Source organism: Schistocerca serialis, chromosome 2 (genome assembly GCF_023864345.2).
Source record: "Schistocerca serialis cubense isolate TAMUIC-IGC-003099 chromosome 2, iqSchSeri2.2, whole genome shotgun sequence".
Lineage (NCBI taxonomy): Eukaryota > Metazoa > Arthropoda > Insecta > Orthoptera > Acrididae > Schistocerca > Schistocerca serialis.
Window position 1 is genome coordinate 629,896,733 of NC_064639.1, and position 16,624 is coordinate 629,913,356.

Genomic DNA, 16,624 nt, shown 5'->3' on the forward strand with positions numbered 1-16,624 from the left:
TAACTTATGCTAAGAACTACACACACACACACACACACACACACATGACCGAGGTAGGACTCGAACCTCCGACGGGAGGGGCCGCACAGTCCGTGACATGGCGCCTCTAACAGCGCGGCCACACCGCGCGGCGGAACTTAGTTTATCGCTCCGTCACAGGTCGTTTGATTTCAAAGGACAGTTCTACTGAAACATTGTCTTACACTTGGATTGATATCTGCGTCTGCACTTGTATTTGACGGCACGAGACAGTCAGCTTGTAGTGAAATGAATCAGTGATACTGGAAGGTTATCAACAACCCACGTGCTGAAACGACATCGCATATCAGCGGCGCGGCAACGCTATAAAAGCCAATAGCGCCATCTAGCCGCCGTGCGGAAAGTTAATATTGACTTCCAGGCGCCATGAAGCTCGGCCTACTGCTCGTCGCAAGTAAGTTCCGGTGAGAAAGTGCCGCTCTCTCCTATAACCAGCCGTCTAGTAACCAGATAAGGGAGCAATTTTGTGGGTGCTGTATGGAGTATCAATACACATCGCAATATAATAATTGGTAACCGATAAACACTAATTTTTAGGATCAATTTTTTAAAAGCGGAATCAATTTATGATAACATTTGCTTAAATGAGGACTATTCTTAAAAATATTTTGAGACACCACTCTCCTATAACCAGCCGTCTAGTAACCAGATAAGGGAGCAATTTTGTGGGTGCTGTATGGAGTATCAATACACATCGCAATATAATAATTGGTAACCGATAAACACTAATTTTTAGGATCAATTTTTTAAAAGCGGAATCAATTTATGATAACATTTGCTTAAATGAGGACTATTCTTAAAAATATTTTGAGACACCATATCTCATAAAGGAAAACAACTTTCGCGAGAAATGAATTGTACCAGAACTGAGCTGTTAAGTATGAAACAGTACGGCTTTGGCAACCGAGTACTTCGTTTGAAGACTTATACTCTGGCGAGCAATGCAGTATACCGATTAGACGTGACAATTTATATTTTTCTCTGTCGAGTATTGAAAGGAAAGTAAGTGCATCTCGAGTTTCGCAAATAACATGGTGATCTAGAAACACTGAAACTTTGCTCAACACCTCTTTAAGGCCTTATTCGTGTTGAAAAAGGAAAAGTATTAAAGTATACCAGAGCTCTGTCGTGTCAACGTCCTACGCAAGCGTATACCCAGAACAAAGATAATTAGATGTGAGAAGAGGAGGAGCGGTAGACGATGTGAAGTGTAATATCTTACAAAACAGAACTCAAACCAATTGAGGAACTGTGTTTATTAATCAGCTGATTCCTTAATAGGTACTTATTACTTAAAATTTGTTTTACTTTTATTTGCACACACTCTTTTGCTGTCATGCAGGTAAGGGTCAGTTACATGTTAATACTTTCGGTTTCCGCATTTTGAGTAGTTTTTGACAGCTTATAATAACATGAGAAAGGGCTTTGCGAATTAACGTTGTAATACAGGGTTATTACAAATGATTGAAGCGATTTCACAGCTCTATAATAACTTTATTATTTGAGATATTTTCACAATGCTTTGCACACACATACAAAAACTCAAAAAGTTTTTTTTGGCGTTCACAAATGTTCGATATGCGCCCCTTTAGTGATTCGGCAGACATCAAACCGATAGTCAAGTTCCTCCCACACTCGGCGCAGCATGTCCCCATCAATGAGTTCGAAAGCATTGTTGATGCGAGCTCGCAGTTCTGGCACGTATCTTGGTAGAGGAGGTTTAAACACTGAATCTTTCACATAACCCCACAGAAAGAAATCGCATGGGGTTAAGTCGGGAGAGCGTGGAGGCCATGACATGAATTGCTGATCGTGATCTCCACCACGACCTATCCATCGGTTTTCCAATCTCCTGTTTAAGAAATGCCGAACATCATGATGGAAGTGCGGTGGAGCACCATCCTGTCGAAAGATGAAGTCGGCGCCGTCGGTCTCCAGTTGTGGCATGAGCCAATTTTCCAGCTTGTCCAGATACACGTGTCCTGTAACGTTTTTTTTCGCAGAAGCAAAAGGGGCCGTAAACGTTAAACCGTGAGATTGCACAAAACACGTTAACTTTTGGTGAACTGCGAATTTGCTGCACGAATGCGTGAGGATTCTCTACCGCCCAGATTCGCACATTGTGTCTGTTGACTTCACCATTAAGAAAAAATGTTGCTTCATCACTGAAAACAAGTTTCGCACTGAACGCATCCTCTTCGATGAGCTGTTGCAACCGCGCCGAAAATTCAAAGCGTTTGACTTTGTCATCGGGTGTCAGGGCTTGTAGCAATTTTAAACGGTAAGGCTTCTGCTTTAGCCTTTTCCGTAAGATTTTCCAAACCGTCGGCTGTGGTACGTTTAGCTCCCTGCTTGCTTTATTCGTCGACTTCCGCGGGCTACGCGTGAAACTTGCCCACACGCGTTCAATCTTTTCTTCGCTCACTGCAGGCAGACCCGTTGATTTCCCCTTACAGAGGCATCCAGAAGCTTTAAACTGCGCATACCATCGCCGAATGGAGTTAGCAGTGGGTGGATCTTTGTTGATCTGTTACGACTGACTGATGTGAGTGCATTTCAAGCACGACATACGCTTTCTCGGCTCCTGTCGCCATTTTGTCTCACTGCACTCTCGAGCGCTCTGGCCTCACAAACCTGAAGTGCGGCTTGAGCCGAACAAAACTTTATGAGTTTTTCTACGTATCTGTAGTGTGTCGTGACCATATGTCAATGAATGGAGCTACAGTGAATTTATGAAATCGCTTCAATCATTTGTAATAGCCCTGTACTATTGGAGACTTTAAGAAACTCAAGTTATCGGACATTTTCATCTATGAATACTTTTGAGATTCCTCGACAAATACACCTGACATATGACAAAATCACTTACATGTTCTGACTTTTTTCAAAGTGATACACGTTCAGTCGGAGCTCTATATGATGAAGGAGGATGCCTTTACGCTTTACGAATATTGTAAATGAAGATTCACTGGAGACCAGCGGTGGAAGAGTGCCTGATAAGCGCCCTACAGTAGTGGCTGGTTAACTAGGATTTCGAAACCGGAGCACGTATTATCCAAGAACTCCTCAATTATCCTCATAAGATTGAGAGGGTCGATTCTTGGAAGTAACAGAGATCGCTAAGGGTCCTTAAGTGGCTAGCGGAGGTGGATATCGGGTTCGATGATCGCGGGCACATTCTCTTTTCGGAATGAAGTACATTGTAAAATTACAAGGCGAAAACAATAACCAGATGTTCCCATTGTCCATGAAGTTCTGTTTTCTGATCAGCAGAGCAATCGCAATTAATCGCATGTTTTGACAGTCTCGCCAGCAAGCTGGAGACAGTTCTTTATTTTTATTTTTTTCTATTTTTTGACTGAAAGTGGAGCTCTTGTTAATGATTATTGTCCTCACCATAAAGTAAATATTTTCCAAATACTTACTATGCCGTCGTCAGGTATTACATACTAATGACATCTCATTACCAAAGGTCCCTATTCTATTTTAAATATAATAATTACGTAAGAGCGTATGGCGATGAGGAAAATCAATTAATATGACAATTAGAGTTGGCCACGCAACAAACGTATTTCTAAATTCTTTCTTTTCATATCAACCAACAGGAGAGGCAGTGACACCTCATGATATGAATCCATCTCTACAGCAAAGCTGTTAGTGCTGCTTTTCAAAGCCCATTTATGAAACTTTGGGGAAACTTGAATAAATTGGATCCTGAAAGGGCAGCATGCAAAATCAACTTGAGTGCAGTGAGGCAATGGGATCGATATTGTCAATCAGTTGGAGACTACCCTTCTCTCTCTCTCCTTCTCCCTCTGTCTCTTTCGCTTTCCCTCCCCATCTCTCTTCCTTCCATAGAGATAGGCCCGTCTGATGCACGCGAAACTACACAGTCATCGCTACCTTTAAATTTTCAGCAACTCCAGTTGGGCACAGAAATGATCGTCATCGTCATTTTTTCTGATCGACACTGGAAGAGGGTGACAGGTGCAGATGTGTTGAAATGAATCTCCTGATCACTACACTGGCGCCAAAATCATATCTCAGATTCCAAGTGTCTTCGTGGCGTATCGTGAAGAAGTATATTTTAGAGGAAGCACAAGTTAGCAACCATTCCTTTCAATCGCAACGTCATCGACAGCACCAACAAGACATTACGCTTTACACTCACTTCTTCCAAACAACTAGAAAGTCTTGCATACGACCGTCAAGACACAAAATAATAATACGAGTGGAAAATTACGACTGGTCATTTGGCCAGGCATAAAATTCCTACAATACTGGAACGTGTTAGACTGAGGGTTGGAAAAGAGTCCATTCTCAGAGTACGAAGGTAATATAGGCACAAAGAAAATCTTAAAGAAATTTTGAAATAGCTTTTGTAGTTCGTAGCCTTGACCAGTGGCATCTATAATAACAGTATTGTACATGCTCATCAAAACCAATATAAAGTGTTTCATTTCAAAGCATTCGTTAAAGATGTATATTTCCACGTCCGACGTATAACAACAGTCTGAATAAAAGAAGTAAGTGATATCGGCGAGAACGCGCAGTGGGATTTCCAGTGCAGTCGTTCCCTCTTCTCTATTCACTGATGCTGGCACAGAAGAAAATCGACACGCCCTCATATTAGCTTTTTGATATAACAGCGATATCAGTCTAAAATGTGGTCTTTGTTTTTATAACACATTCGTGGAGAAATAGCTAATACCCAACAGTGCTTCCATAAGTGTGAAATCACCCTCCATCTCCTACTATACTCGTACTTATTGCGCCTGACGCCCTTGATAATCCCTTTAGTGTACTGAATTATGAACCGAAAATGTGTGACTTCTGCCCACCGGGAGACTGAATGCCGTGAGGTGGTATTGTAGGTAAGGAAAGTACGCAGGTTGGCCAGGAACACTCTGAAATCTCGTTAAGAAAAAATTCGATACGTTACGCCGTTCACGACTTATTTAGCACTGAACTTGAACAAATACAAGCACTGGCCTCAGCTAAAATGTGACAATGCACAGACACCTGTGGGACCGTGACAACCACTTTTTCAAATCATCATTACCATTTAAAATCTGCTTTTTAAGGAATAGATAAATTTAAGATACTTGAGAAAGAGCTACATTTGTTATGTCTGAGAAAACCAAACGAAGCACGTGTTTGGCGACAGTGTCTCTGGCGGGTTGCTTGAATATGTGCGCGCGAAGACCTGATTACCTAACTTCAATGTTAAATAATTTTGCAACGGCGCACGTAGGAATTTTTTTTTCTTATAAGTCATTTCTCAACATAACTTCCCCTGCATACACTTACAAGCTCTTAAGACGTTTCTGACAAAGCTTTATGAGCGGAGCAGAGACAACTAATTATTCTAGTGACGATAATAGCCGCAAGTCGGATATCCACTAACGGAAGCGACGTAAACAAAGTGCATAGTGTCGCGACTCGGGACGTGGGTACGAGCATCTCGGAAACAGCGAAACTGGTCGTCTGTCGTGAACATGGAAAGTGGGCGAGAGACGGCAAAACTAGTAGTAGGCGACAAGGAGTGGGATGCCCTCGCCTCAGTGCAGAGTGCACAGTTCGGTGGTCCGCTCTCTGTGTAAAGTAAGATGGTGACAGGAACTACTGTGGTAGTGCAGCCGCAAGTGTTTCGGAGAACACTGTTTTTGAAAGCTATCTCAGGAGCAGACGATTTCTCCGCGTGTTGACCTAACGACATTCTCAATATATTCGTAGCGGTTACGGGATCATCCATGGAGACTGGAACGAGGACCATTGGAAACGTGTCACCTGGTCATGAGAATCATGTTTCTTGATACAACAGATCCATCGTGTTCAGATATCTTTTCATATAAGCTAACTGCTGTTCGCGGTATGTTTCGCGAGGCGGCCACAGGACATCGAGAACAATATTGTGCATTGGGGGCATTCATATGGCCTTCCACGGACACTGAGCTAATAATCGAAAGCACCGTCACAGAAGTGTACTTATTTTTCTTTACTTTCTTGAGTCATCAGTCTACTGATAGTTTGATGCGACGCTCTACAAATTCTTTTCCTGTTTAACTTCTTCATCTCAGAGCAGCACTTGCAATCTACGCCTTCAAGTATTTGCTTAAATGTTTTCCAATATCCGTCTTTCTCTGCAGTTTAAACTCTACAGCTACCTCTTGTACCATCGACGTCTCAGCTGATGCCTTTTCGTCCTGTCCGTCCATCTTGTTATTGTTTTCTCCGGCCGTTATTGGCTATTTAGCTGCCTAGGTAATAGAATTCCTTAACTTCATCTATTTAGTGACCATCAATCGCGATGTTCAGTTCCTCGCTATTCTCCTTTCTACTACTTCTCACTAGTTTCGTCTTTCTTCAATTTACTCTTTAACCATATTCTGCAATCTTTAGCCTGTTCATTCAGTTCAACAGATTCGTACTACTTCACTTTCATTGAGGATAGCAATGTCAACAATGAACCTGACGTCCAGAAGTTCTTTGCTCATCTCAAGGTAAGCTAAGTTACTTTATGCCAATTATTAATTGGTGTAGCGGAATTGTTTGTAGAGTAATTTCTACTGTTTAATCTGCCGTCATGCGTGACAGACGAAGATGTTGTCGTGGATTAGGGAGCACAGGGGTAAGCGTCAGGATTGTGGGTTGGTGTTTCACTGGGGTGACTGTAGCGGCGAAGCTGTTATACTGCCTGATAAGGCTCGCCAATGGAGTTGTAGATTATGTAGCCGTGACAAGAAAAACGTGAAACAGGGAAAAAAGATTTGTGCCCTTCAGTCTGAGCTAGGAATGGGGTACTTCGAATTAGACAGGTTGAAGAGGGAAAGAGACAAGGGGGGCTGGGAAAAGGTAACAAGTCGTAGTCAGGAGGAGATATCCCCAGAAATCACTTTTCAGATTCCAGTGAGCGATCAGTTTGATTTATTACCTGAAGTAGATGAGCTTCAAACAGTTTTTGAGCGAAGTATGGTGCAGCAGACTCGTAGTAACAATTGTTATGCTAGGTCGGGAGTAAAGCAAAAAGAAAAGAATCCTGCTGTTAGGTGGCAGCCATGAGAGAGGTGTAGGCCAGCTGCTACAGGATAGGCTAGAAGTCGAGTACCAGGTCACAAGCATTGTGAAACCTAGTGCTAAGCTTAGCCAGGTTACAGAAAACCTAGGTACCTTGTGCAAAGATTTTGATGGTGAGGAACATGTTCTTATGGGAGGAAGAGCAGGTAAGTGCCTAGCCAGTAGGTGTGACCTGCATGCAATAGGAGCAGCAACAGCTCACACTCGTGTGGGGTTTGGGGTTTGTGCATGTTCTGCAGCGCCATGACCAGTCCTGTGTTAATACGGCTGTCATCAACCGTGTAACAGCTGGGTGGAGGGAGGGGCGGGGGTGTTACTGTTGGCAGAAACTAAAACTCATATCTGTACTGTGCCTGTTGATGCAATTATTAGATGGGGATACACTAGTCATGGCCTGCCCCTGAATAGGAGGTGGAAGGTTAGATTAGTGCATCTTGTTGCACAAAATGTAAGGGGGGCCACATGCACACAAGACAAAATATCTGTGTTTACTAGAGTCAGAGGGACGCCTTTTTTAGGTTAGGGTCAGGTTACAGACAGAGATTAAGGAGATTAAAACAGAACAGTGCCATAATGTCTGTAGCAGTATCCAAAGAAATAAAATTTGTGTGTTTCATCAAAACATTAGAGGTTTGAAAAATAAGATAGATGAGCTTCTTGTACGCCTAGAAAATGGGGTAAATTCTGAGAGCATAGATGTTTTGTGTCTCTCGAAACACCATGTAACTACAGGGATGGAGAAGTTAAATTGAAGACCAGATTCTTCCTCAATCATCACTCAAGCATCACCTTCAACTTAATTAGCCGAGTAGAGTGACTCAGTGATATACCTAAATAAGGGCGAACGGCAGTTTAAAACACTGTCAGACAATCCACATAAATTTTTTCTGTTGTTGTTTATTAATTTTATTAGTTACAGCAATGCCGTTACGTTCCCCTTGGAAAGTGAACCATTGATTTTTTTCATCTTTTCCTGTCTTCAAGCTTCTGCCTTGTTCCTAATAGCTTCGATGTCCATGTTAACTCTAATCCTCCTTTATTCTCCTACTTCATACATGAGTTATTTGACTTGCTGCTACACCACTGACATGTGCTGGAATATCACGATTTAGAACTATAATCCTTTCCGACCATTTCTTAATTGTGCTTGATGTCTCGACAGAATCTTATAATGGTCATCTGTTGACTGCTATTTTCTGTTTCATTGAGTGAGGAGGGAGAGCTTCATGGAATAACATAGAAAGTATTATAATTCTTAGAAAAATAGTTTTCAGAAATTACCATTTTTTATAATATAATTGCAAATGAATATTAGATTTAGTACATTCTTACAATAGCTTCGACATACGCTGCCAAGACAATTCTCACGTCGTTTCTACTTTATTGTTACATTTAGTGAATCTTCTACAACACATTTGGCGTTTTATGTACAATACATTGCTGTTCCTTACATTGCAACATTGTAGAGTAACCATTCGGACACAAGAAAAATTAACTTACATGACTTACACCAGTAATAAACACAATTAAGTGTAATCGGTTTTTATAAACAGAATATTAATATGAGGACCGTCATAAACATGTCATTAAATAACAAAGTGTCATATATAACGAATGAGCAGTTTTCCATATGAATGGAGAAGCCTTATTCCACAGACCTGCCGCTTTAGCTTCCTGTACTTTGATTTGTTATGTTGTCCAAGTTCTTCAGAACGATCCTACAGCACTAAATGTGAGTCAGTAGGTCGCTGAAACACATTTAGTGGAGACTCCTTCGATCCGACTTCCGCTGCAACTCCTTTACTTGATGACTATTCCGTAATGAACCAAAGTGAGGCCTCTAGTGGGGCATCTAATTACCACCAAATGATAGATCAAACGAAACTGGCGATCTGTTACAGCGGAAAGTGGTGATTAATGCCTATCAAGCGTAAGCAAGATGAAATGACGTACTTTTTTATCAGGATAATATTAAGTCGTCAGTTGCAAAGAAAATTATTATAGAATGCCACATGAAATATATTTAAGCCGTATTATTTCAGGGCCCCTGACCAACGTGTAGGAAAATTCCAACCTCGGTTCCAGTCAAAATAGGATCAGAAATCAAAGACTGGTATCTGTAGATGTCTGCTTGGTACAGTGATCACTTAAAACATCCTCTGTTGGTAGATGCTGGACCCTACTTTGACCGGAACTGAGATTGGATCTTCCTACATGTTGGTCAGTGGCCCTGAAGATGGTGTAATATAACTGGTAGCCCAATAAAATAACAGCCTGGAAATTAAACGGTTGAAAAGTGATTGATTTGACATTCTGTGCCGAACAGACGAGTCCCGCAACCATCTCTTGAAAGATGATATACAGAAACTTTATTATGCTTTGTCGATTTTGGTATATCAATTTGTCGTCTTCAGAAACCTACAAAATTAGCGATAATATAAGTCCTAGGACTTTGGCTATACATTTACGTTCAGCATAAAAAGCGTATTGCGGAAACTCACTTAGCATTGGTTTGGCAAACGTCAAATTCTTCTTCGTAGGAGCATAATGCCATGGTATCTCTAGAACCGTATAAATTATATTTGATTATTGTAAACAATGATTGACAGTTTACAGTAGCTGAATCACATACAATATGTACATTTCTGGACATGCCATGTGTGGGGCGGCGGGTGGAAATTAATACTTGATAATATAATGTTTGGTTTGTAATGTAGAAAAGATGGATTTCCTGGCTGATTAACCATATGTGGGGCGGCGGTTGAAATTAATTGTTATTAAAAAGGTTCCTATTATTTATGCTGTCTTTTGCCGTTCTCAACACTGGCTCTCTAACTACAATATTGGCAACCAGAAAGTGATTAGCAAAACGTGAAGCCTGTAATTAGAATTCCTAGTGCCCACTTCATCTGAGAAATACACTTATAGCTACAGCTGATAGCTCTGAGGAATTAGGAGATGGTCTGGGATTCATAATCAAAAACAATCCAGTAGAAACGTTCGCTATATTCTGAAAGTCACAGATCAAAACAAAAAAAAAAAAAAAAAAAGAATCCACACTATCTGACTAACAGAGCAGTTCAGACTCTAATGCGCTGATGCACCTGTAACTTTCCAAATTAAATGTTTAAGTGAATGCTCGCCATAATTTGATGATAATGTTCATCAAACGCCATGCTAAATAATGGTAGAATGTTTGTCCCGTGGCGGCACGTGAAAATACGACATACGCAAACTGAAGATAGATCATTAAAGTCATCCCAGAATTAACACTTCACTCGAAAATGATTTCAGGGTTACGCGTATCCCGAGTAACTGAATACGGCATCCGAGGCTGCTTATAGCAATGATACCGACGCGATGCGACTCCTAGCACAGGTGGTGTGCTATTCAGCGTTTGAAGAGAACTGGTGCCTTACTCTCTCGCGCAGCGTTCTTATATATAAAGCCGCGGTGCGGACGGCTAAGGGAACGCCTGATCAAATCGGCTCTCCCAACTAGCCGCTGGGCTAGTAATGCACCACTTTAAGTTATTGAATAAATCATTGCTTCCTTTGCTGATGGCCTATGAAGCTCTCAATTTAAATGTGCAATCAGCACACAGGTAAGTAATCATAATAACAGTCTGACGTGGCTAAGTAAAATATTTTGGGCGAGAGAATTAATTTAATTACACTACACGCAGTAGACGAGCTCTGAACTTGCCCTTTGGAGATACGCTATCGCTATAGTTTTACAGTTATTCAATTGAAACTTCTCACATCTTCATGATTATAGCGGATCTCCCTTCTACTTTAATTTAAACATCCTAGCCTTATTTATTCGCCTACTTAATCTATCTTGCTTCCTTAATTTTTAAGACAAAAACCAGAAAATCATGAATTTCAACCAGAATCTTAATTTGTGAGATCCAGAAGACTGTTTCTACTAAATTAATATGAAAAACGAATCCAAATATAAATTTTTAAGTTTCTAGCTCTTTTCTGTTGAGCCAATGATTTTTACAGAAAAACGTCTAAATTTCGAAAATGGTTAAAGTTATTGAACTGATATTCAACTCATATTGATTTAGTATTACTCCTGACACGCTAGAAATGTTTCAGGTTATTTACTTGATTTTTAAAGTATTGCACAACATTTATGACGTCAGAGCTAGTTACAGTGGACTAGGCTGGCACACAATGGAAAGACTGATGAGATGGTGGTGGTGGTTAGAGTTTAATGTCCCGTCGACAACGAGGTTATTAGAGACGGAGCTCATGCTCGGGTTAGGGAAGGATTGGGAAGGAAATCGGCAGTGCCCTTTCAAAGGAACCATCCCGGCATTTGCCTGAAGCGATTTAGGGAAATCACGGAAAACCTAAATCAGGATGGCTGGAGACGGGATTGAACCGTCGTCCTCCCGAATGCAAGTCCAGTGTGGTAACCACTGCGCCACCTGGCTCGGTGAAAGACTGATGAGAATTTTATAAGGTGTGAGTAGGCTGCTTCCCTAGACATGGCATTTTACGTGTGTGAATATGTTACTGACTTCTGATAAACCATAGGTAAATTTATGTTGTATACTTTTTATTCTTTACACAAATGTAGAGCCAATGACTAAAAATTTGTAATATGCCTAACTTGTAGGGTTTCGAAGATGATAAATTATCATAACATGTAAAACATAATAAAATTTACTTGAGCTGATGACAGAATTTTATGCTGAAAAAAATACTATAGTTACTGAAAAGCACAGCGAAGAATAGAATAATGAAATAATAGAATTAAGATAGCGAGAAAGTGTCGTCACAGTGGCAGTTACAGTGTAAAATTTCTTCTTTCTGGGCCCATGATCCAGTCATCACAAAAGTCCCATTGACACCCATGCCACGTGTTAACAGAATGCGTAAGCACTTAGCATAACATAATCAACTGAAACGACGTATAAGACATAGTCTAATGTAGGCTGCATGCAACACAAACTTTTAGACGTACAAAGAAGCACTCAACGGATCGTTGCACAGAAATAAGTCGTAGGTGAAATTGGTCGATAATTTGATGGTATCTTTTTCTCCCGCTTCCTGTAAAGAACCTTAACTCAAGCTTATTTTAGCGAGGCTGGAAATATTCCGCTGATTAGAGGTTGATTACGCAAATCACAGAAGATAGGACTCAACTCGCATGAACACTCAATTGATTAACTTCGTCGTATATATCTTATCATAACCACAACAATACGTTGATTTTAAGGGTTTTATGATGGATGCTGCTTCTTTGGGTTTTACTGAAGTCATTTGTAGAGACTGGTCTCAGATATTCCATAGCACTCTTTAGTGAAACACGCAGCCTCTGGCAGTCAGTAACAGAAACAAAGTTCTTTCTTAAGAGGTGAATACAGTTGTTACCAATGTCTCATTTATTTTTGGAGCCATGAGTTTGCTTCCTTTCTGGTCCCACCTGGCTCTGTCGTCATGATGTTCCATATTGTTTATTTTGTTGCCTGGTGTAATTGTCTTTCTCTCACCATAATGTTGCTTAGATTTCTGGGTTACTTCCTTCAACATTTTGCAGTATTCTTTATAACATATTACAATGCTAACATCAGAGCTGTTCCTAGATAGTAGATACAGTTTCCTCTTTGTCCCACACGACACCTTTATTCTTTGTGTAATCTTTTAGGGGTACACAATTTTCAAATGAGGAGGTAGCTTTGTTAATGAATGCTTTGTATTTTTCATTTGAGTCAGAAGTATTGTAGACATCTATCCAGTTCACGTCTCTGGGTAACTGCCTAAAATTCTCAATTTTTAACTGATTTATTACCCTCCTGCACTCATATATGTTAGTTTTGTATCCTAATGATTGCCAACGTTCAACATAAGGTGCTGCATCACATGATTTGTTTCTACTCTTGCTTTTAATCCCTAGACTTGTCTACAAGGATACTGTCAATAGGAGCCTCAGAGCATTTACAAACCTACCTGGAAAGTTCACAGTAGGAATTAAATTGAGCGGCAGTGTTACTGATTGCAATAATTGTCCACTGACAGAGCTTTAAAAAAAAAAAGAAAAAAAAAGACCGAAGATTCAGTCAACAATGATCAACTGAGCATGCGGAAGACAGCGTAAACCACAGAATTAAAGACACGCATCGTGTATCGACAAGACATGTAACCAGTAACCGGAAGAAAGACGGAGTCTCCAGACAGATTAAAATTCAAGGTGAAAGGATATCAATAACGTGATTCGCTGGTGACATTGCTATCCTCAGTGAAAACGAAGAGCTGCAAGATCTATTAAATACGATGTACAGCGTACTGATTATGACATTCTGATTAAGAGAGAATTAATGAAGAGTAGAGGAAATGAGAGGAATCATGCACTTAATAACAGGAATTAGTGACCACGAAATAGACGAAGTTAAGGAACTCTGCAGCTTGGAAATAAAGTAACACGTGACGGACGAGGCAAGAAGGACATAAGAAATATGCTATCACACGCTAAGGAGGTATTGAGGTCGAAAGTGAGTCTACTATTATTAAACATAAGATGTAGTTTAAGATATACGCTTCGTCACAGCATTGCATGGAAGTGAATTATGGACTGTGCGAAAACCGAAAGAGAATAGAATCGAAATGTTTGAGAATCGGTGGTAGTGAAGGGTGCTGAAAATTAGATCTACTGATTAGATAAGAAATGAAGAGGTTCTGCGCAGTATTGTAGATGAAAGGGTTATATGGAGAACAATGACAAGAATAAGGGACAGGATGCCAGGATATACCATAAAACGTCAGGAAATAACATCGATGGATCTAGAGGGAACTGTAGGGTCTAGAAACTGTAGGAAAGGACGGAGACTGATGTACATACATGAAATAATTGAATAATTAGGCCTCAGTGAGGAGAATGACTTGACACAAGAGAAGATTTAGTGGCTCGTAGCAGAACGCATCAAATTAATCGGTATACCAATGACACACACACACACACACACACACACACACACAAACTGGATGTGTTCTGTCTGGCAGAAAACCGTGTCGTAAACAAAGTGATTAGGACGATATAAGTAACATGAAAATATGATGCCGCCGTAAAGGGAACAGATTTCACACATTAAAAATCAAGGCCAATGCATTTTTAAAAATTTTCGATGTGTTTCTTAAGCGCCATCTTCAGACATTGGGAATGTGGACACAAAGCTTTCCTCCGCTCACGGCAACTGTTCCCTACCTGTTGACAGCGCTGGCGGCAGTCGTGTGCTCTGCAGCGCGGGCAGGCCGCGTGCCGACGACGACAGAGACGCCCTGTCCCAGGATGTGCATCGCCGGCCAGCCGTCCGTCTGCGCTGAGGTCTCTCCCGGAAGGTACATCACGTACTCCGGCGCATGCATGAAGCGCATGTGCGAGTGTATGCTCAATAGAAGTGAGTACCACTACTTAATGGGACCCTGTCAAGTTTCTGATTTTCACAGTGAATTCTGCCGCAATGTGACATGCAATCTTATTACTGATTGTTCACCTTACGACAGACAAAAAAAAAAGTGTCGAAATGAACACTAGGAAGTCACAGGTCTTCCTCATATTGAACCGAACGTTGAACAGCAGTCATTTTTGTAAAACAGTTGGCCCGACATCATCCTATCCGTAAATAGTAAAAGATCCCAGCATAATACTTTATTAGAAAGTACAGCGTGCAGAAAATCTCTTTCCTGCGAACATTAGATGCAAAAATTTTGACATTAACATTTAGAATTACAAACATGGCTGTGAGCCATCAGCCATAAAGGAATATGATTTGTATTATACGGCCAGCCGGTTGCCACAAGTTTCAACTTCACGTGGTTTCGACACCGACTATGGGCGTCTTAATCAGAAAAAAGTAAAAGCAATTACCTGTGAAAGATTACAATACCGTTAGTGTAGCAGAAAAACCAAGAACAGATGATTATTATACTGAACAAATTTATGAGGTAACATGTAGTAGTATTTCTGAAGAGGTTTACGAGCAATATACTTTCGCCACGTAAAATAAAATTTTACTCTCATGTTTAAAACCATATAAAATTACAGGAATTGGAACTGACATAACAAGTGTACCTCTTGGTAAAAATTAAAGCTACATCACGCAGAAATTTTGTTATCACCTAGTGTTAACGCTAGACCCAAATAAGTTAAAAGACGAAATTCGTTTTCGAGCTCAAGTGTGAAAGTGATTTCTTTGTAAAGTTCGTTAAATATTTTGAAGAGATGATGAATGGCGTTACTATGTCCTCTGTGAATAATCAAAACGCCATCTACATATCAATATTATGGTTCAAAAATGGCTCTAAGCACTATGGGACTTAACATCTATAGTCATCAGTCCCCTAAAACTTAGAACTACTTAAACCTAACTAACCTAAAGACATCACACAACACCCAGTCATCACGAGGCAGAGTCAAGATTATGAAAGAATGGCTAGAGTGATGGGCAAAAAATAATGGAAAAAGATAAATTCGCAAGAAATTTGCGAATATGTCTCTAAGAATACCAGCTATTTGATTGCCTATTGCAAGACGATCGGATTGATGATACCAATGTTCACTGAACTCTTGGTAGCTGTATCTGACTACAGTTTGAATTACATTCGTAAAGTAAGTAATCTAATCATCAGAAATCACTTTTTTATGCACCCGTATTTTCTCCTTTTGTGTATAAATTTATTTGCACAGTTACATTCGTGTAAAGGTTTTGACAGTCGAACACACAGCAGCCTGATATTTTGATCTTAATGTAGGTAATTTAGTTTACTAGCGAGATACTGACAGTAGGAAACTGAATAATTATTTTGAAAAACATAAGATTTTTATACTAGTCATGAAGAAACTTCTCAAGGTCGTGAAAAGTACTATTTATACTATTCGCAATCGCTCTAATCGGAGGATCTGTTTTCAAGTCAACAAACTAGACTTCAAAGTGAGAACATAACTCTCTTGGTAATGATTCCCTCTACTCTTAATAGAAGGCGCGACATGCTTTGTGCCCACGTTGTGGTAACCTCGGCCTGTGAGCCGCCTAGTCTGATGCCATTTCCAGTCCCTTTTTCCCTGAATGGCCCTTATACCCGTACAGCGTGCTGTGCGTTGTAGATTTCATTTGTACTGGGAAGTACAGGATCACCTTCATTCAACTACATAAAATAAAATCGTCATAACTTCTGAACGGTTTGCGATAGACGTCAAAACTGCACGTTATTGCCGTGGAGCTTGATGGGAATTAGTATGCGCATGCATGATTTGGTTTAGCGGCATCTGAATGGGTTCGTCAATAAGCAAAATTAGTGCATTTGGGGGACTGAGAACCCGCATTTCGCTATCTGCAATTCTCTGCACCCTCAGCGGGTGTCTGTGTGGCGTACAATGTTCAGTCACGGAAAAATCTGTCCGAGCCGGCCAGTGTGGCCGAGCGGTTCTAGGCGCTTCAGGCTCGAACCGCGCGACCGCTACGGTCGCAGGTTCGAATCCTGCCTCGGACATGGATGTT

General features: G+C 40.6%; 1 protein-coding gene across 1 annotated transcript in view; it reads left to right on the forward strand.

Annotated features, from left to right (window-relative positions):
• Nucleotides 1-382: 382 nt before the first annotated feature.
• The window catches only part of LOC126455653 (uncharacterized), a 29,336-nt gene continuing 13,094 nt past the window's right edge, over nt 383-16,624 (forward strand). The window contains exons 1-2 of the mRNA XM_050091420.1: nt 383-433; nt 14,342-14,524. Coding sequence (XP_049947377.1) covers nt 406-433; nt 14,342-14,524 — 211 coding nt within the window. The 5' untranslated portion in view covers nt 383-405. The remainder of the gene's footprint in view (nt 434-14,341; nt 14,525-16,624) is intronic.